This window comes from Aulostomus chinensis, chromosome 2, assembly GCF_037954235.1.
Source record: "Aulostomus chinensis isolate RoL2024-O1b breed Wild chromosome 2, RoL_Achi_v1.0, whole genome shotgun sequence".
Lineage (NCBI taxonomy): Eukaryota > Metazoa > Chordata > Actinopteri > Syngnathiformes > Aulostomidae > Aulostomus > Aulostomus chinensis.
In genome coordinates this window covers 34,321,783-34,342,794 of record NC_141321.1, presented here as the reverse complement: position 1 = coordinate 34,342,794, position 21,012 = coordinate 34,321,783, and the positions used below count along the sequence as shown (strand labels likewise).

Below are 21,012 nucleotides of genomic sequence, written 5' to 3'. Positions count from 1 at the left end.
CAATTGGATAAAAGGCCACAACAATGAGAGAGTAGAGAGAGAGCTTGTGTGGAGAGTTGTAGCTAATTACTCTGTTCACACCCGTCCCCAGTTACTCACACGCCTGCCACAGTACACACATGCAAGTACACACACCAACACAAATAAACCACCTTGTACTAACCAGCCACTCTCTTTTTATCCTGTCCTTTGCTTTCAGCAATGCGGCAACTGTGAGCTTCATCAATGGTCACTAAAAAGAGCAGTCGCTTCTCGGCTTCTAATTAGCTGCTTTTGAAAAGTGCTGGTGTGCTTTTATGGAAGTGTCACAGTTTCAGATGATTTCTGCATTAATTCATAGAGGCAAGAAGGTGAGTCCTAGAGTACTTAGTATATTGCTCATGGAGAACACAATGGAGGCACAATTGTGACTCACACAGTGCTGGATGGTCCTGCAATGCTACATTTGAATCAGGTGACAATGTAGGGTGGAAACAGTGAGTAACCCCTGATCCTGGACACCTTCAGAGATACAACTGGTGCTAGTGCCGCTGGGTTTTAGCCTCCATGCTAGTGCATACACTTCCCATTCCCGGGATGTGTGGTTAGAGTCCAGCAGCAGATGGTGCTTACACAACGCAGGCTGCAACAGCATGACAAAACTGACCGTTTGAACAGAGACGTAAGCGAGCTTGTGGTGAAAATTTTTTGTGTAAACTAAAGAAGCAAGAAGTAGACAATCATCTTGAAAGATCTAAACCCTCCCTTCCTTGAAGCGCGTGATGGCTGTCATGACAGCATCCACAACATCAGAAAACAGACAAGTTATATTCACTGCCCTGGAGGATGACATTTTTCTGGCTCTAGTTGTTCCGACATCCTGATGAGCCGGCTAACTTTGGCGCCAGCATGTGAAACACCTGTGTGTTCCAGCATGCTCAGTGGTGTTTATATGGAACAGCCTTGTCCGACCACAAACACAGGAACAGTTCCGTTTCAGCCTGAGACTAGTATGATCGATTCAATTCTTGTCCGGTCATGACATCAACATGCTGACTTAGCCATCTTGCTAGCGTCAGTTTTACTAACCCTCCTCTGCAGCAGGGCCAGCAAGCCCTGGACTAAAGTCTGAGAAAGCTGAACACATTTTACAAAAATGGTGATGGGAGAATCTGTTTGCATCAACAATCAAGTGATATTTGGTGTCAGTATATCAATACTGTATTTGAAGAATTATCACGATATATTAAGTTTGCATTTCAAAGGGATTTTGATGTTTACAGTTTGGATTACTGCTGAAATTAAGCTTTACGGCAAACCAAAGAGACTCACACCTTGTGTTCTGCAGGATCATCCTTGCAAACAAACACCAACTGGATCATTCTTGAAGCCAGAACACAGCTCTTTTAAGAACTACACAATGAACCAACCCCACCAAGGACTCACGACTTCAACGTCACCACGAGTTCTGGGATTCTTCAGTTGATGGCTGATGACGTCTGAGGCGAAGTCTACACTCTAACTAATCTATTTGGGAGTACTGCTTATTAAATTTCTGGTATTTGACATATTTCATGTCATATTTTAGAAAAAAAAAAAAACTTAAAATAATCTTAAACTGTTGTGAAAAGCCTGACATCAAGGCTGAGGTTACCTGAAAACCTGCTGTCTCAGAGAGGAGGGACCCAGATGCACAACAATGTGTTGTTTTTCAGGCTACAGCACTGTGTTTTTTTGGAACAGCAACTGTAATTCCATCCTGTCCTGAATAATTTGCCCAAACAGTGAGCTGAATCACTCCCCTGGATTCCCTCAAATGTAGAAAACCAGCACTGTCTGGGATATCATATATTAAATATAGGGGAACAAACAAACAATAACCCCCACGCACATACATGTAATAAGGCAGCAGGAGTGCTCTCCTTGCACCTGTGAAAAGCCTTGCAGCAGCGCAGTGATACATCCAGGCTGCAGTGCAGAGTGGAGCTGACAGCCAGCACGGCGGCTGCTGCATTAGTGTGTGTTTGTACATGCGTGCTGTCACTTCGCTCATCGTCAGCGCTGCATGCTGTTATTATTGCGTGGGTCTGTATATGAGACACGCTGGAACAAAAAGTGAAGTTACGGGTTTAGGAACCGACACGAAGATGAAGAAGGAGAAAAAATGGTAGACAGATGGCATTAAAGAGATGGAGGGGGAGCGAGCCAGATAGATGGAGCTGAATGCCTCTTTTCTCTGTGTCTCTAATGCCCCTGAGCAGGTTATTTGTTAGACTGTTACTCAGCAAACAAGCTGTGACTCCTATCCACCGTTGGCTGTCAGAAGAATGTACATACACACTTATACAAAGGACCACAAACACTCGTAAAGACACAATGTTGTGTGGTGAACCCCTGAGGGGATGCTGGGGAGATGAGCTCGAGCAAGGCCACCATGCTGACTGATCTCATTGCTGTTTAAAAGGATTGGGGTACAAATGTCCATGTTACGTATTGTGTTTGTGTGGGTGTGCGAGTGCCAATGAAAATGATAGTAATGAGGCAAAATGAGAAAAGCAGCGTGTGTGTGTGTGCGTTCCTGCATTTAATTTGTTTGTGCATCTAGTGTGTGTTTGTCCGCAGTCCTTCTATATAAGCCATCAGTCACTCATCTGTTAGCATCGATTGGCTCCCTCCGTCTTTAACCCTTGGACTGATCCATGGCTCAGCTGCATGGGGGGGGGGGACTTTGGCATTCTCAAGGAAATGTCACAGCCATCGCTGGTGAAATAGATACTTTGCCCCCTACAGACATTCTGAGTGTTGCCTCAGTCAAAACAAGGAGAGAGCAGAGAGACACAGAGAGGCCATTTGCCGTAAAGCGAGTCTGCGGATGCGAGGTCCAATCTTTTGACATCTGCAGCCTATTTCAACACTGTTGGACACATAATTTGCCTTCTCACTCAAACCTGAGATGGGCACAACAGCCTGGACGAGGACTTGAGTTCTACTTAAGTCGCTCACATGAGAATTGAGACACTTCAAGTAGCACGAACAACCAATTAGCACACTGACACACAAAAAGCCAGAATTGTTGGCTTGAGGCTTACGGTGACTTATGGCTAAAAACAGCAAAACTGACGCAAAATGTCTGTTAAAAAAACTCTCAAGCACATCGTCTGGTATAAGCCACATCTTCTTTATCCAGCTGTTTGATCAGTAACTTTGAATCACTCTAGAACCGATTGTGGATACAAGAAACGAACCTTAGCTGGTAATTGGTCGGTGTCATAGGGCCTGTTTTGCCACCACCTGCTGTCTTCAACTTTGTTGTTCACATAACCTGCCAGCGCGCGCGCACACACACGCACACACACCCAAGCACCCCCCCCCCACACACACACCCAAGCACCCCCCCCCCTCCCCCACACACACACACACTTGGTGTCAGTAATTTCTATGCTTTGTCAAAGAGCGTTTTCCATGGCAAGCCTTCACCGCGATCTTGGCGTAGGTCATTTCAGTGGCACAGAGTAAATACATTCTGCCTGCAGAGTAAAGTCAAAGCTTCAATAGAACAGAAACATAAGAGACAAAACCCAGCTGGCCTGCACAGCCTTAAATAATCAATAAAACCCTTTGAAAACAAAGGGCAACTAATGGGGGTGAAGCTGTTCTAATATGAGCCGAAGCCTGGTTAAGATCCTCGCTGCAGCGTTTTGAATCTTAAACTCTAATAGAAGTAAAAAGCCCATTAAATGAACACATTTATTATCTTCTCCTCACCATTGATATTTAGTATTGATTTAATTCATTTAATGCTCCTTCGCATGAATGAACAAGCTTTTCTCAAGTTTATAGCTAAATGCACATTGTGAGGGTCCGTTCCAGAGGTGTGGCACAAGGAGACTGGGGTGGAATCCAAGTCTATACTGGCCACCTCCACTGATATGTGGTCCTGTCCCTTTCTCACGAAGGAACCGGTGGGCTGTGAAACAAGCTTTTCCTAACTTGACAAAAGCCCACAAAGGTAATTTAGAATATCGCTGGAAGAAGGAAACTTAAACAATAAATACATTTAGACGAGGGCCTGCAGCGGACTGGCGACCCGTCTAGGGTGAACCCCGCCTCTCGCCCAATGTCAGCGGGTATAGGACCCCCCGTGACCCTCAACAGATAAGCAGTATAGAAAATGGATGGATGGATACATTTAGAACAGGGCTGGACAGTTGGGGGGGGGAAATGGAATTGCGATTTCCCTGACAGAGAGTGATTGCCATTTGATTTGGATTTTTTCCTCCAAATTCAGTTCAATAGTCTCTGCGGAATCATTTTAAATCCCAATGGAGCATCAGCACATGGGACCAATAAACCATGATCTGCTCTATGTTCCAGTGGAGAATGACATTGTTGGATGAAGACCAAAGACAGTGATGTTCACTTTCTTTGATTTAAAAAAAAATGTAAACAAGCAGAAGGTAGAAAACAGACAAATCTGTGCGGTGGTCCTCATTCTTGCATGCCACGAGCTTTGTTCCTTTTATGAAAGACAGGGATTAGATTCAGCTTCACTTCTACGTGGATCGATCATATCAGGCTCTTCGATCATCTTCCTTTCAGATTTGGGCTTCACACTCGCCACGGTTTCGGTGTTTTATCACAAACAGGTATTGCTTTTTAACATATCTATATGTACGTTTGGCTCCGGTCGCTTCCTAAATCCAGGTGACCTACGCTCAATAGTTCAGCAGAACACCTCCTCAGCCGTGGCTGTGGCTGATCAGCTGAATGCACCGTTTCTTTGCTGTGTACTTGTCTCATTTTGGGCATTTTCCTATGACTCATGTCCCCTCATCTCTGCTCTCTCCCTGCACGCTGCAGCCAGGTAGTGGAGCCCTGAAGCTTGCAGGGAGCAAGAGGATCATTCAGTGCTGGATTATTAAGAATCACACAGAGAAACAGAGTCCTTGCTTTATTAAAGTAATGGTTTAATAAAGCAAGGAAATGGTGAGCCACCACCTGGGGATCCATGATGAAGCATCTTCTTCTTCTTCTTCTACTTCTGGAATACTCAACAAGCTTGGTGCACTGTTGCAGGCGGGGGTATACACAATGGCACTGGCTCACTTCTGATTGGAAGCAATAACCGTCTGTCATACAACAACGAACCCTCAGGCAGACACACCGCGCTGTATAGTTGTGCACCAAGATTAATCCCAGCCTTTGCAATCACCTTACTGCGTTGTCTAAAATTGTAATTTTGACCGCCACGCTATCAGTTGAGGCAGCAGTCAGAGGAAGCTGTAACATGACCTGTGCTTGGTAATGCAGTGAAATAGAATACAATTTCTTGCTGAAGACCCACTTTGAACACGTGTCTCTTACAAAGATTTTTCCCCTTCAAGAAGCCGGCTTGCTAACTTTCAGCTGGTTTACAAACTATAAACACTCAGAACAACAAGGTTTATTCATTTGTCTGTGGCAGGGCCGCACGGCTGAGGCACATAACCGTGACGCCACACTTACACTTTCTTCTGGTGTATTGAACTCGGGGCACCAGGGGAAAAAACAGGTGAAGGAAACTCATCTCACCACGGGAGAGAGGCCAGGAAGCTTTTGTTTAGGACTTTTACTCTGATGTAAACACCCTGCATGTACAAGAGGATATGCAGATGAGAAGGGCTCTATATGTACACAGGTGTTGAGTTCACAAGTTGATGACTAAAATAAGCAGGGGAGTATCAATAACCTCAACCTCATGTCCTGATGTTAGCCTGCGCACGCACGCACGCACGCATGCACGCACACACACACACACACACACACACACACACACACACACACACACACACACACACACACACACACACACACACACGTGCGCGCCTGCTCAGATAAAATGCAGAATCCAGGCCAGGAACAAAGTGAAAAGCTCTGCAGAATAAATCTGTCTCTAAGCTAATATGTAGCCCTTCTATGCACTGCACCCCCCCCCCCCCATTCCCCATCCCCCCTTCCCAATCCATCAAAACAGCTCATTCACAAACATGGCAAAAATGCACCCGCAGAGAATGAAGCAATGCTATTCCCGGAAGAAATAATCTCCTAAAACCATTACAGGGAACAACGTAGGTGCAGTAGCTATGGGGAGGATTATGTTCGAACCCGCTCCGACACACACTTCCATCCTATTTAGCTCACAACACTTTCTTTATGCCGCACATGTGTTTATTTGTGTAAATAGAAACTGCTCATGGAGCTCCTATAACAAGCATAAGAAAGCTGATTCCATGGACTGGAACAAACATTTATATGTGTTTACATCAGCTGTGTGTACCAACATCAGCAGGGAGGTGCATTGTTCTCGCGATGAGTTCCCTGATGCGTGTTTGTGTCAACTAATTCAATTTAGAGAGCGCTCACGCCAACATTATTGTCCAATAAACTTTCGCATGCGGCCTTCCAACTTTTCAATGATTTCCTTGACTGAAAACTCATTCTGCAAATCATCATGGTGACCAGAGCAGAGAGTGGAGGTTCATTCAAGCAGCAGAGACAATTTTTCCTATTCTGGTTTAAATTAATTGAAGAGGTTACACTGTGAATAGACATCTCCAAACCAACTCTATTCTGTTGATTTCCCATCTGCAGCCACCTGCAGACAAAGTACATCAATACCAACAAGCGTGAATAAAAATAAAGCAATAAAAACATTGGACAAGGCCAATTAGAGATGGGGCAAAACTCAATTCTGAAACGCATTCCATGCGTTTTGCCATCAATTCATGAATTAAAAATATTGGTGTTTTGATATATGATAAAGTGATGCCAGTGGAACGAGAGGGGCGCTGCAGCATGAGGCCAGACAGCCAACAGGACGCACTGAACTGAGAGGGCGGCGCTGTCGATGGCCTGTTGCGTGGCTGTAGCTTCCCTTCTTCTACGCAACACTCAGTGAAGAGTGCCTTTTAAGTTTCTGATTCCTGAATTTAAAGTAATTGTGATACAATAAACAAATGAACTCATCAGCTGGGTCAGTGTCCACCAGCTCCCAGGGGCCAGCTAGCAGCTAACACAAAGCCAGAGCCTCGCCTCCAACAATGACGTTGAACACGAGTGAGACGGCAGGCTAGCTACACATGAGAACAAGAAAAGGGCAAGAAAGAAAGTAAAGTTCAGTAGATTGAAGTAAGTTGCAGGTCTGACAAGTGACAACTGTGTGATCAACCAGAAAAATCCTGAAAGAAGGAGAGAGCTGAGAGCTTGCACAGAATGAGTGAACGTTTAAATGGATGGCGGGTAATTTAGCTGCTGTAATGAAGAAATATAGCAAGAAGGTTGAGAGCAGAAATTTAATCAATTGCTCTGCACGCTGGTTTACTGACTACCCATCGCCTGTGTGAGGTGCTCATGAGGCGAGTGTATTTTGTGGCCTTGCCCCAAAATGACTTCATTCCAGGCCTGCTGTTATTAGTTGTATGTCAAGGTGGCCACACAGACGGTCAAGTAAATCAAGGACTTGTGAACTAACTTGTTGACATCACTTCACTTTGCTGTAATAATAAAGGGGGCCTAGAGATCACAAGCCTTACAAGATACATCACTAATCACTTCATCATCGAATCAGAGCCCCCTAATTCGAAATCCAATTGAATCGTGAGCTGCACTGAAGATTAACATCCACAATACAAATAGTCCCCTGAAGCACTATTCATGCAGACTGCTCAAGGTCCCGCAGTTGAGTGAGGAGCACCAGGACCGGATCGAAGGCACCTCCTCATCAGCCTCTCTGTGTAGACTGCAGCTACAGGCACTTACAGGGGCAAACACTGCACCAAAATAGCAGAGGTGCACAGACGCCCACCGTACCACGCCATGTTTGTCGCTTCACGAGAGTCTCCAGCCTCAGCGGCAGCATTGCGAGGGTGCACTTTGGCACAACAGGGGTTTAAGCTAAATGCTTTCAATGAGAGAAGATGCTGACGCTTACAAGGTTCCATAGAAATCATTCACTTCAAAGTGGTCGCATAAAAAGCAAATCAGAGCCAAGGCTGATATTGAAACAAACTTTGTAGGTAGCTTCACATTCATCAAACTACTGGACCGATAAAAAGGTTTTGTCAATGAAGGCACAAGATGAAGAAGTTCAGGGTGACAAGAATTATTGCAACTTCTGCAGGGAAGGAGAAGGAGGGAAGGAGATAACCGTGGGTACCAAGTTGTGTGGCAGCATCCAGAAGACGTCCGGTTTGTGGGGGCACCAGGGATTCAGCAGCTGGGACGCGAGGATATCAGCACAAAAATATGCTGTCAAAACACCAAACAGCTGTCCAAACTGACAACATGGCCTTTTCTTAATGTAGGAAGGAACGTGGACGGAAGGGGAGGGTGATACTAACAAAATCCTATCAACTAAAAGATGATTTGTTCAAGGTAACTCAGTGAATGTTGCTGAAATTTTAAACAGAAATGACTCCCATCAATATGCAGAACTGTGCTTGCTGCATGTTCATGCACTCTCCTAGACGAGGGGTTCTCAGCCTTTTTTGAGTTGCATCCACTCTGGAATTATCAGGTTGGTGTTCACAACACACAGAATAACAAAATCCACTTTGGCTTTAGTGTTTTAGAGAGATATATATATCTATATATATCTATATATATATATATAAAGTGCACCTTCACAGTGAACATGTGTTCTTGAGGCTTAAGAAACAATCACTGAGGAGGAAGAGAGAGAAGGGGACTGGGCCTGTTAACTTGAAAACAAAAAGCTTTAAAGTCTCACAGGTTTAGTTATCTCATTTTTTTTATTTCTCTTCAAAAAGAGGCACACTTCTGACTCTCACGCTCAACAAAAATCATATGCCAAGACTAATAATATCACCATGACAACAAGTCTAATGTAAAAAATACTCAACAAAAAACAAAATATTGCCACAGTTCAATAGTTTTCTTCACAGGAGTGTTTGGTGACTCCCAAGATGATCTCATGACCCTCAGGTTGAGAGCCACTGTTGTAGACAGGAAAACCCACTGCTGCAGTGCTGTGCTCGTCAGAGTGGCGATGCTCTTCTTACAATCCATGAGTCTGAAAAAACGCCATTGCTTTCCAAAATAAACCTCTTTTGCCCGTTTGACACCATGCCAGTTCTCCTGGAGGCAGAGATGCTATAAGAAACATTAATAGATAAAAAAGAAGCACCTCAAAGGGCTGGCTCACTGCACCAGGCGCTGTTAACATGCCTGTGAGCTCACTCCAAATCTGGGGAAATTAAAAAGTGTGCTACATCAGTGAATGCAACTGATGCGTTAATGAACATGTAGTCTGCATATGGCGGCAGGCTGCCAAAGGTTCAGTTCAGGGAGAAGTTCTGCTTCAAGCTGTCGTAAACACAGTCAAAGCACTCCCAAGGAACAGGCGAGCCCACAGCGAGCCACCTCAAACTTTCTCTGGATGGTGTTCTGTTTTGGTAATTATGGCTGGTCGTGTGGACAGTGAGTGACAGTGGTAAGGAGTCCTAAAACAAAGAGGTAAGGCAGCACAGCTGGATGTCCGGTTCTCTTGTCTCAAAGTCAGAGAGATTTTTGAATGACTTTTGGTTAAATGCCCGAAATATGGTCAGTATTATATGAACTTTTTTTTTATTGTTTTGTTCTATGGAATAAAAAACACCAGAAAATTCTGAACTTATGAATTGTGAAACATGTACGCGTCTTTAAAATGTCAGTTTGACACACGTGGCAGAAAATGACGACAAACGTCATCAACACAACAGAAGCCCAGAGACAGTTGGCCACCATGGAGTCACGTTCACAGCACGTTAGCGCTGGACTTTTAACGACTCTATTCATGCTTTGAAAAGAAGAGAAACTGTGTTGATTGGTCAAGATGATCAAGCTGAACAAATTGCTGTTTGACACAGAGCTTTTCTGTGACAGCAATTCAAGATCCAGAGTATGTTGGCCAACAAATCCTCCCGTGGAACTTCAGTATGGACGGAACTGGCATTTCTCTTTGTAGGACAGCTGTGCAATTTAATACAATTTCCTTGTGAGTTTATATATGATGACTCCCCTTGGACAGATGAACAGAGCAGGGGGCGATCATAATCACCATTGATATGATTGGGCCATAATTCCATTATCATTTATATTTGCTGCTGCATCAAACATCGCCTCCCTGCGTGGACGTCTCTCTATTATCGTACCCTGATTACAGCTATTAAGATGTCTCTCTGCCATCCGAAGGTAAAGTTAGTCCCTATATAACATCCCCCCACCCTCTCACACACACACACACACACACACACACACACACACACACACACACACACATATGATTAGTCAGACAATTAACCAGCCACTTTGACACGGCGCTAGTTTAATTGGATGCTGCACAGAGCATAGTCATGCCGGTTGCCTAGCAATAGATCATTATACCAGTATTGCTGTCTTTGTCTATGTTTTTTCACCCTCAAAAAGGAATCCATAATTACTTTGCAATTACTACTTCTACCTCAAACAGGTAGTTCCTGCCTACTGGTGTTTTCCTCTGAATTGAGATGATGTGATAGAGCTCCTGGGGGCTACCGTGATCCTGTCCTGGAGACCGTCCAGGACGGCTGAACACTCCCAGTGTATACCATTCAAGTGACAAGGACATCTCTTGTGGCTATTTGGCTTTGTTGATTGCAGAAGCTAGCAGGTCTGCTGAAGCACCTGCTTACATTAAGCCGTTTATTGTATGACACAGAACCTCCTGGCTGTCCCATAAAAGCTGTTTCCCTACTAATTTGTTGTCACTGTAGTGAGCAGGAACCAGAATAGAACATCTACAAAGCCTCTTAGCTTATTGATATATGTGCTTATGTTGTGAAAAGAAAAGTATTGTACTGTAAGACCATGTCTATGCCAACTCATGAGGTATTTTGGTACTTAAGCGAGACAAAAATGCCTCTGCCAGGTTTACGCTTTCAGAGGACACACCCGGTGGATTTGTGTTTGTCTCGTCTACCCTTACACAGGGATGTCTTATGTGCTGAAGTACAAATGGCAAAGAGTGAGCAGGGAAAAAGAAGAAAAAAAAAATTCCCCCATGTGTGAGGAGGCCGAGAGAAAATAACTGGGAAACAAAAGAGCCTGAACACAAAGCTGTTATGAATGCAGTGCTGTTAGAGACACTGGCTGGAAGAGGATGATAGGAACAAAAGAAATTACAAGCCATGTGCGGTATGCTGCCGCCAGGTTAGTTGGCTGTACAGTCTAATATGTAGACGAAATGAGGCCTTGAAACTGGCCAGGAAACAATTCCAGACTCTTCTTCACTGGCGATGCAGCTGCTGCTGAGACAGTGGAGTCGTGACACGCCACTGAAACGCCCTCAACCACCTCAGACCACACGTCTCACTGCATTACTGGTGCGGGAGGCAGCCAGGGAGCACTTCTCATCATTTGCTTAAATGACAAGAAATAAAGTGTCCTTGAGAAACATGGAGAGATCTTTTCTCTTCTGATTTGCCTGTTAATGCATTTTGTATTCTGTGGCATTTCACATGATCACAGGAACTAAACTGTGTCCTCATTAACAAGAATAATATGCGTTTTATGCATTATTCATTTTATACTCATCATAGATATGCTATCCAGAAATGCAAATCCACTCGCAAAGACACACACTGTGATATACGGATCACCTACATAAATTGAATAAAGCATAAAACAGTCAGGCTGCAGTACTTGCAATTTTAATTAAATTTTGGTGGAACAATCTGTAATCCTGCAAAGAACAAGTGATTAAGTTATGGAAGCAACGTGGATCAAATTGAAGATCCTGGGTCCAGGTTCTAGGTAACTGGCAGGATGTATAGCACTAAGCAGAACTTAGTCCATGTGAAACGGTTCAAAGAGGGGTGAAATCACCTTGATCCTATTCTGGATGTGAGACTTATTTTAGCCGGGTAGAGGAAACGTTTTTGTACAGGTTTTGATGACTCAGCGTTCACTCGTCCATACACTAACGCAGAGTTGAGCAGACACTGGCAGAAATGCAATGAACCGGTCGAGTATTTCGAGCCATGAGTGACTGTAGGAGCTCTGGAGCTCTTTGAAGACTTTGCTTGAGAGTTCACATGTTGTATCGCATCCAAACACAATTATAACACAACACACGTGCAAAGAAATAAAGGTATTGAAGAATGACATCAGAAGCAAATACTTGAGAATATGAGCTGTACCAAAGGATTCAATGAATAAGACATGAAGAACATGTGAGGCTGGATCAATGTGGGACTTATTCATATGGTCCTTTTTGAAAAACATGTATGTGGTTAGCCGACATGTGAAAACAACCCAAGCTTCTGACACATCCATTTTACATGGACGAACACAAGTGTATGTGTAGTGTCGTGGTTGCTACACAACAACAACGTGGATTTGCATTCGCTGAGAAAAAAAAACCGTCAGCATCAAGTTGATGTCAAATCAATTCACCTCCCATCACAATGAGGGCTGCAATGACAGAGTGGCGCTGGAAGTGTTGTTCGGGCCTGAGCCTGAAGGTAGGCGCTGCAGCTTTAATCTTGTATATAATTACTAAATACAGAAATAGAGCTGATTATCAGGCCACCTCAAGCTCTGTGTATGGTACTGCTGCTTCATATGGATTCAACCGCCTGGCGAGGAGATGAGTGGACTCCCACAGATGGAGATTTCCTCATTTTTACAGGAAGACATTCTGAGTTCAGGAAGCTGCTTCGGTGTAAATATGTTCTCTCTGGGAGATTTCAGGTTGGAAATATGAAGTTCATTGAGACGCACCTTTACATCTGCATTTATAAAGGACGTGGTCACAACATCAGAAACACTGCCATAACCCTGCCATCGCGGTCCAATGGAGCGATGCAGTGAGCTTGTTTTCATGAGCAAATATGAATCTTTGAGGGCTTGAATGGCAGATCAAGTCTGGTTACAAAAAGATTTTCTTTTGATCCAGTTTGTCCTCAAAACTCAGCCTCTCCCTGCGTCAGCCAAACTGCGATGCTCCAGCCGCTACCGCTTAGCAGAGCAGGTGGTCACAGAGCACACAGAGCTGAGCAATGCTGAAAACTCACCCACCACCAATTACTCCACCCCTGCCAAGCGTTCTCTGCCCGTTATCTCCTTGACCATCGTTTTCTTTCAGTCCATTCATGAGTCAGCTTTTTTTTTCCTCCATGACTTCCTAACTTTTCTCTTCTCTACCATCTGGTTGCCCCCAAGTGACAGAGGCAGCCAAAGAGTTTGATGTCCACCAGATCGGGACCTCATAATTCATCAAAATCTCATCAAAATCACAACATGACCAAGTGCTACATCCAAACCCCAGGAGCTTTTTTTAACTTTTCTCATCAAGGTTATGAGTGTTACAACATGCCATTACAAATGATGCCTCTTCATGCTTGTGAGATTCCCTGGCCTACAAATTTCAGAAACACAAAATCAGAACAAATATTAACTTTGTTGTTTTTAAGAAGCTTCCTGGCATTTAGAACAGAAGTCTGAGAGTACGGGCGGAACTTGAGTGCACCGTGGCGTGAAGTGTCTGTTTACAGGCATGGTCAGCGTGTTGCAGATGCACAATCAATCGAGTGTTTGAGCAGAAATGGCGTGACTGCGTCTCTGAAGTGTAGCTGGAGTGACGTGTCCTGCGGGGTGCAGGTGTGTCCACACTTATCAGGTGTGTGTCAGCGAGGGAGGACAATGTATAACTGCCAAATAATAACTAATAATAATAACTTGTATTGATGCAGCACCTTTCAGAGTACCCAAGGCGCTTTAAATAGAACACGTGTCAGTTTTGTTCAAATGTGATCAGAAAAAAGATGTGAATCCAATTACTAAGTTGGCAGATTGTCCTCCAAGATTTACACAGCAAACAGAGAGTCTGCCCGTATGTGGCGGGTGTCCATGTCGGACCCTGGTCACGTGTCGTGTGATGTTGTTCAGTCAAACATGAGATTTACAGCTGGGTTTTGTCCGATGATTCTCTTCTTCATGCTCGAGTCTGTTGTCCCCGTGGCACAGTCACCCACAGCAAAATGAACACACTTAGGAAGTCACATGGATTTAATGAGCACTGCCATTTTGGGCTTGCGTGTGTGTTCATGGACAGGGATGAGGAAGTAGGAGCCGGTGATGTCCTACAGCAAAGATAAGCTGTGCAGAGCCAAGAGAGTGAAAGATGAGCTCATTAGCAGACCATCACTCCGGCTAACTGCTGTGCTGCAGTATGATGAAGCAGCGCTAACTTGTCAGTCCAAAACAGGACGAGATACGTACTGAAAGAAATCCAAAAACTTAAAAATAAACAAAACATATAAAAAAATCAACATTTAGATATTGCCAGCAGGACTGTCTGCTACACAAAGTAGTGATTTATTGACTTTCTCTAATCCCTAAACAGATTATATTGGAATTAAAATCTGCTGTGGTTAAACTGTGACAGCCCTCGGACTAAAAACACACAACACAAAAAGATACCTGCAGTGAGTATGACACGACTAAATCCTCTCTGATTACCTTAAACATGAGGATTAGTTTCCACGGGGGAAAAAAAAGTCCCTCGTAAGTATAAGTGACAGCGCTACACTACAGTTGGCAGAGGCTGCAAAACAGGAAGAGTGTGATTTCTCCATTCACTGGTGAAGAAAATGGTTATTTCTTTCTCTCTTAGTCAACTTGAACATTAGTAACATTGAATGTGTTTTGGTGTGTCATCTCAGGAGTGAAATTGTGGAAAGTGCTCACACTACAATGCGGAACTACTTCTATGAGATTTTGAGATGTGGTGCTGGCCTGTATGGAGGTCAGCAGTGCTGTGGGGTAATTTGACGAGCCAGACCAGAAGAAGTGGGTGTCTTCTCTGAACAACAGAATAAGTGGATTATTCTCTTGGTTCAAGTCAATTTGACAAAATATTCCAAGTGCTACACTTGCAGCTGCAGGAAGAAGCTGGTCAATGCTGGTACCAACGAAGAGGGTCCTGCTCGAGGCCTCACTGAAGCAGAGGATGATGTGAACTGAACAATCACCTGGGGTGCACTGATAATTGAGATTTAATTAAAATCACAATATGGCCTGCTGCAATTTTCAAACTGCAGGAAGGTGAATTATTTGATAGAGGTTAACTTTATGTCAAACTTCATTTATATTAAATATTGTGGTGCTGCAGTCATCCTGCAGGCTTCAAAAGCCCTTTTTTTTACAGATTCCCATTCTCAGTCACTGAGCCTCCCCTGGCACAGTGTGAAGCCCCCCAGGGGGATCCGCCACACACCTAAAGAACTTCAGATCTAAAGAAACACCACTGAATGACCAGTTATGAACGAGACAGCAGGAGCCTATCCCATCAGCCTTCCCCCTGGACAGGTCACCAGTCCATGGCAGGGCCAACACATAGAGACAGACAACCATTGGCTCTCCCAGCCACGCCTACGGTCAATTTAGAGTCTGGATTAACCTGGTCCCTCTTGATGTCTTTGGACTGTGGAGGAAGCTGGAGTACCAGAGGGAACCCAGCAGGAACAGGGAGAACATGGAGACTCACACAGAAAGACCCCGTGCTGCAGCCGGGGCTCCACCCACAACCTTCTTGCTGGGGGCCACAGGGAGGACCACTGCTCCACCCACAACCTTCTTGATGGGGGGCCACAGTGAGGACCACTGCTCCACTGGACCGCACCACTGAATCTACAGTTTCATTTGCTATGGATGTTTTTCCTCAACCTGCTTCAAACACGAGGGCAGGCAGTAAATGTGCATTCAGCTTGTTATCCAACAAAAGCTGTGACTGTGATCACAACTCATGGCTTACTCATACAGACCACCCACCGCTGACTGTCCCCTGATGCTCCTGTTGGCAGAGTGCTGCAGGAATATGGGCTCACAGTTCATGTTCAGAACTGAACGGAGGTAATAAAAAGCTGAAAATACTATTAAAAACACATAAAATAAAGCTCTTTTGAGTTTTTTAGCTCCAGAAGAGCCAATCCTAAGAGAGAACCCTGCAACTAAATGCGCAGTATAAAACTCGTTTAAAAATATAAACGCCATCCAAGCTGCTGAAACTCCTAAGATTTGTGATTTCAGCTCCAACTGCTGTGTTCAATTTTAGTTTCTTGTATCATGAGACAGAACCCGATTGTGTGCTTGTTGCTCTAAACTTGGCTCTGCTGACAGATTAATAACAGTTATCGATCCACGTGGGGAAACCTAACAGCCTACAGTGAGGAGACACGGTAAAAATAAAAGAACGTAAAAGGGATTTCGGGCTCAGTCGCAGCGACTCGATGCTGAGTAACATTTTAGTTGTTAAGAAAGGCGCTGTTACAGTGGGATTAAAAAAGGCTTTATCCTCAACTATAATTAAGAAAACTAGTTATATCTAACGGGAGCTTTTTACCTTTCTATGGTGTGAGAATTGTGTCAAGCTCAACAAACAGCCAGACTAACAGCGATTACATTTATTTACTCGCTGCAGACAGATTGTTCAGCCTGACACACAAAAGACAGCACATCCATTAATCCCTGCCTTCTCATAGCAGAGTAGAGGGATTAACATGAATTCTGGCAACTGATCCAGTTTAAATCTCTAATTTACTTGCCTACAATTGACTCAATATTATTTCTACAGATCAACCCAGATGCTACGTGGAGAGAACGATCAGCTGTAAACAAGAACTAAGAGATGTGGGTTTTTTTCCTATAAAGTCAATTTATCGATCTGACAAGGTTCTGTCACAGTTTTTACAATAAAAGGGGGTCTATCTGACGCATGGGGGAGAAGAGATTCCAGTGAACTGAAAGCAATGCACATGCGTGTCCTGTGATAGACGATGCTTACCAGCAGTGAAGTCCTTGTTGAGGTCGATGAAAGCGTTCGAGTGAGGGATGCGCATTTTGACAGGTGAACTCAGAGCATTCTGCCAAACTGGACTCCTAAAAAACAAAAATACAAAAACCAGAGGCTTGAAACTTCAACCTTTTAGAAAGTCACATGGTTGAATTGGTCAAAGGTGTTGCCTTGCCACAAACAAGGTGTCACATATATAGCTCCTCCCACTCTTGATCAGGTTGTACAGTACAATACAGCCATTAATTGATGACAGCTTGAGTGTTGTCCAACTACGTGGTCAACAGCGTCAAGGAAAGAACTGAACAAATTTAGATGGCACAAGTGCAGCCACCTGAGTGTTACTTCAAAACTCAAATCCAACAGATATGATTTCAGTGCATTTTACCAACAAATCTGGTATTTTTAGGAAGGTTTTACCCTCTGGAAACGTTACATTTTTAGTTCGTCGAACAGAAAACAGACGGCCTCATCCTTCCTTGACCAACTGTTTCAAATCTGCAGCGTTCTCTTGATACATGTGGAACTGGAATGAGCTGTCATCATCATCCAAGGTGGCAAAGAACAATGACACTTTCAGGTAGACAGACAGAAGTGAAACGATGAAAATGAGAGTGTGATGTTTTTCTCAGTCTTTATTTGTTTGATCTGTGTTTATCGTGGATTTAGCTTTCGGTATTTTAAAGTACTAGCACTGATGTTTATTTCCTTATTGTACTGCTGAAGTACTAAGCTTGCATTGTAAACTCTTCCATGTGCATTTTTAGTGACACGCAATCTCTCTTATATTGTGTGCTATGTAGAGGTTCATCATACGTAAGAAACAAACATGTGTTCATGTAACTCTACATCCACGAGCCAGATGCGACGCCCTTCCTTCTCCGGTGAACTTGTTTTCTATAAAGTCTGGATGACAAAGTCAGTCTTGAGTATTTTTATTGTTTCACCTCTTGCTGGGACATTAGTGAGATACGCTGCCATTCATTTTCCAGCGAACAGAAATACACACGAGGCAATAAACAAAAACCCTCCAAAGGTTGACGTGTGTGTGATTTAAGCAGTTTGGAGAATGAATAAATTACCTCTTGGTGAGATAGCAGACTTCCGTGGACGTCTGGTTGGTGACTCCAAAAATATCTGGAATCATGTCCCCGTTGAAGCTGTGAGAGGATTGAAGACATCAGCAAAATTACACCGACTTATCGCCTCATGAGCCAGGCAAGTACAAGCAAATGCTACAACTGCATCCCACTGCAACTGCGACAGTGGGATGTGGATCCACATCTGCGGCCATTTTACAGGACATAGAGGAGGTTTATACTTGATGGATCTAAAGATAATTAACTTTACTGCTGTGATCCAGCAGCTCCACCATAACCTTTATGACAAAAAGAGAAAAACCACAAGCTTGACAGGAGTAGAATTGATGGCAGAGCTCTTGTATTAGACCATAGTGTACAGGTCACTTCCAGAAGCAGCCAGGGAGTATTTGTATTTATATAAGATTATTTTGTCAAATTAAATAAACTAAAATGGTAAGAAAGATTTGGGTTTGTGATCCTATACAGTTGAATTTCACAATCTGATTACTGGCCAGAGTGTGCAGTGCTTGACTTTTATCAAAGTCAAAATTTAGGAACACAATACAATATTAAACAACAAATTCCAGACAGTTTTGACACTGAACAACACAGAATAACTTTTCAGACTGGTACTTACTCCATAACAAGAGGTTGATCTCGAAAGGTCTTGTTCAGCATCAGCCACCCACCCAAATCTGCAGAAAACAGTCAACAGATCAAGTCAAGTCACCACAAATTCTGCTCAATCGGCCTGAATAACCCAAATCAGTGGGTTGGTCCTCCAGGGAGAAACCTCAGGATGTCACAGCAGAAGTTGACCAACCAGACAGAATTCCCCAGAATCTAAATACTTCATTTTATACCAAAATAACAATTAAAAAATGGCCTCTCACCGGGTTTTTTTTTGCCTGAAAAGTTGTTAGGCCCAATGGCCAAGTGTCATACTTACAGTTGCTATTAGCTTCAAGGCTATACCTACTAGCTTCAGATATTTCATTGTTTTGTTCGACGGCAGAAACTACTTTAGTAATGAAAGTCATGCTTCCATGGCGAAGTTTGTTCGTAGCGTAACGTTAGCTTGGTATGGACAAAGGAATGCATCCCTAAAGTCCCTCGTGTTGAGGGTTGAGTGTCCTGAAGACCCAGATGTACCTAATGTCTGATTGTTCCCCCAGAAGATGAAGACAGTCTCTGCCATGGAGGGTTTCTGAGCTGTAAGAAGAACATCCATCTGAGAGTCTCCATCATAGTCACCAGGAACCACACTGGAGATCACAGTGTCACTGGAACAAGAACAAGGTTACCCATTTACATGCGAGAAAACTACCTGCTTCTGCCACATTTTCTCTGCTCTTGTATGGATCCAAACAAAAGCTAAGTTAAATAGTCAACATAACGCCCTCTGATCCTCCTCCTAAAATGAAAATGCATGTACCTCGGTAAAATGCCTTTACTGATGTGAACTTTGGGCTTGAAGTAAGGTGCTTTCGAATCAGCCAAGTATATCACCAGCTCAGTCTCTGAAAAAGCAAGAACAGATTCAATTTCAGGAATCATCATGTATGCATGCGGCTTGTTTGCTAACGCCATAGAAAGCCCATGAAGGAGTGACATACGTTCCCTGATGATGAAGATGTCTGTCTGTTTATCCGCGTTAAAGTCCCCGAACGCCGCCACAGTGCCGTTGTTTTCGGCGCCGAAAAGGTCCAGTGTTACATCTTGATGGGCAAACGTGTTGTACTTTCCTACAAACAGTGACACGAATGCAAAAACATTCCAATTTAGAATCCACATCTTGCTGCTAATGCTCCTTCTGACAATACTAACAACTGCAGTACGGCACACAGCTTTACGGCAGCGTGAAACAGCAGCGTCTTACAGTGAAAGCATTAAATAACGAATTAATTACAGTATTCTTTATTATCTAGTTATCTAGTTGTGTACAACTAACTTGAAAACTCTGGTAGTAATTTTTCAATAATAACGGCACAAATAATTCTATATTTGCGCTTCCGTGTTTACGACAGTATCGTGCGAGCGGGTAGTTAGCCATTTGACAGCGGTATCAAGATACAGAGCGCCAGCAACAACTCAAGCGGAAATGAAGAGTTTGCCTTCAGAATAAATGTGCAAAGTTTACTTACAATGGAAACTTTCACAGTGACTGTGTGGTAAAGTCAACCCTGGGGCTGTGCCTTCAGCCTTAATAATTTTTACTGAGAGCTCACTTGAGCGTATGAATAGTTATACACAAACCTAGAAGGCAGATGAGAGTGAGATAGCGTGGCCACTTTTATTTTGAAGGATCGCTCCAGAACGTTCTAATGCCTTCAATAGTATTACGTTTGACAGTTTGTTATCATGGCGAGCTTGGCAGATGTCGGCTGGAAACTCCTGGAATTCAAAGCCAGATCAAAAAGATCAGGTCTGAGTTGTTCATCTGCATGTCAATGTACACGTCACGTTTGTGCCAGAGCTTGTGTGAGACTGTCCGTGCGCGACGTGTCAGTTCAATGTGACTCGAGCTGAACATTCTGTCTTGCATACTGCAGTGCCCGGGGCACAAGCGTGAAAGGTCAGAGGTGAAGATGTAGGCTATTTTAAGAGCTGCTCACAGGTCTCCTTCGCGGTATCTCACCCTGAGTAACTGCACAGTGTGTATTTCATTAATTGCGGGTGTTATTCAGAAGGACCTCGTGGCCCTGTGGAAACTGCCACTGCATTTGCACTGGTAGTGTCAGCCTGACACTCAAAGGACAGTGACTCAGTATTGAACTGTACACTACGAACTTTGTATTTCAACAATTATGTTATACAGTGCCAGGGTAAAACTATAACAGTTATTTTTCAAGAAGATTTATCATCAGGGTACTTTAATGTTGCACCACTTGTGATTTGGATATTGGATTTTATTGTTCAGCCCTGTAATGTGCAACGTTTTACAAAATTATACTGAAAAAAAATTCAGTTGGGATTTCTGACACATGAAATAAATAAGTGGACTTCCTAGTTTGACAGCGGCAGCTGGGCATGATTTCCTGTGGCGCTCTGTAGTGCGTTCAAGGGGGAAAGTCTCAGACA

The 21,012-nt window shown here is 43.7% G+C and overlaps 2 protein-coding genes across 4 annotated transcripts in view; one reads left to right on the top strand and one right to left on the bottom strand.

Annotated features, from left to right (window-relative positions):
- itfg1 (integrin alpha FG-GAP repeat containing 1) overlaps positions 1-19,783 on the bottom strand; it is a 146,934-nt gene extending 127,151 nt beyond the window's left edge. Inside the window, exons 1-6 of the mRNA XM_086190675.1 lie at positions 19,548-19,783; positions 19,367-19,451; positions 19,084-19,214; positions 18,569-18,626; positions 17,932-18,009; positions 16,841-16,935 (exon numbers count right to left, since the gene is read on the bottom strand). Coding sequence (XP_086046801.1) covers positions 16,841-16,935; positions 17,932-18,009; positions 18,569-18,626; positions 19,084-19,214; positions 19,367-19,451; positions 19,548-19,725 — 625 coding nt within the window. The 5' untranslated portion in view covers positions 19,726-19,783. The remainder of the gene's footprint in view (positions 1-16,840; positions 16,936-17,931; positions 18,010-18,568; positions 18,627-19,083; positions 19,215-19,366; positions 19,452-19,547) is intronic.
- A 486-nt stretch (positions 19,784-20,269) lies between these two features.
- phkb (phosphorylase kinase, beta) overlaps positions 20,270-21,012 on the top strand; it is a 100,840-nt gene continuing 100,097 nt past the window's right edge. For 2 of the 3 annotated variants that reach the window (XM_086190672.1, XM_086190673.1), the window contains exon 1: positions 20,287-20,356. In XM_086190672.1, coding sequence (XP_086046798.1) covers positions 20,293-20,356 — 64 coding nt within the window. In that variant the 5' untranslated portion in view covers positions 20,287-20,292. Of the gene's footprint in view, positions 20,357-21,012 lie in introns of all 3 variants that reach the window. The other variant, XM_086190674.1, reaches the window with a different exon arrangement.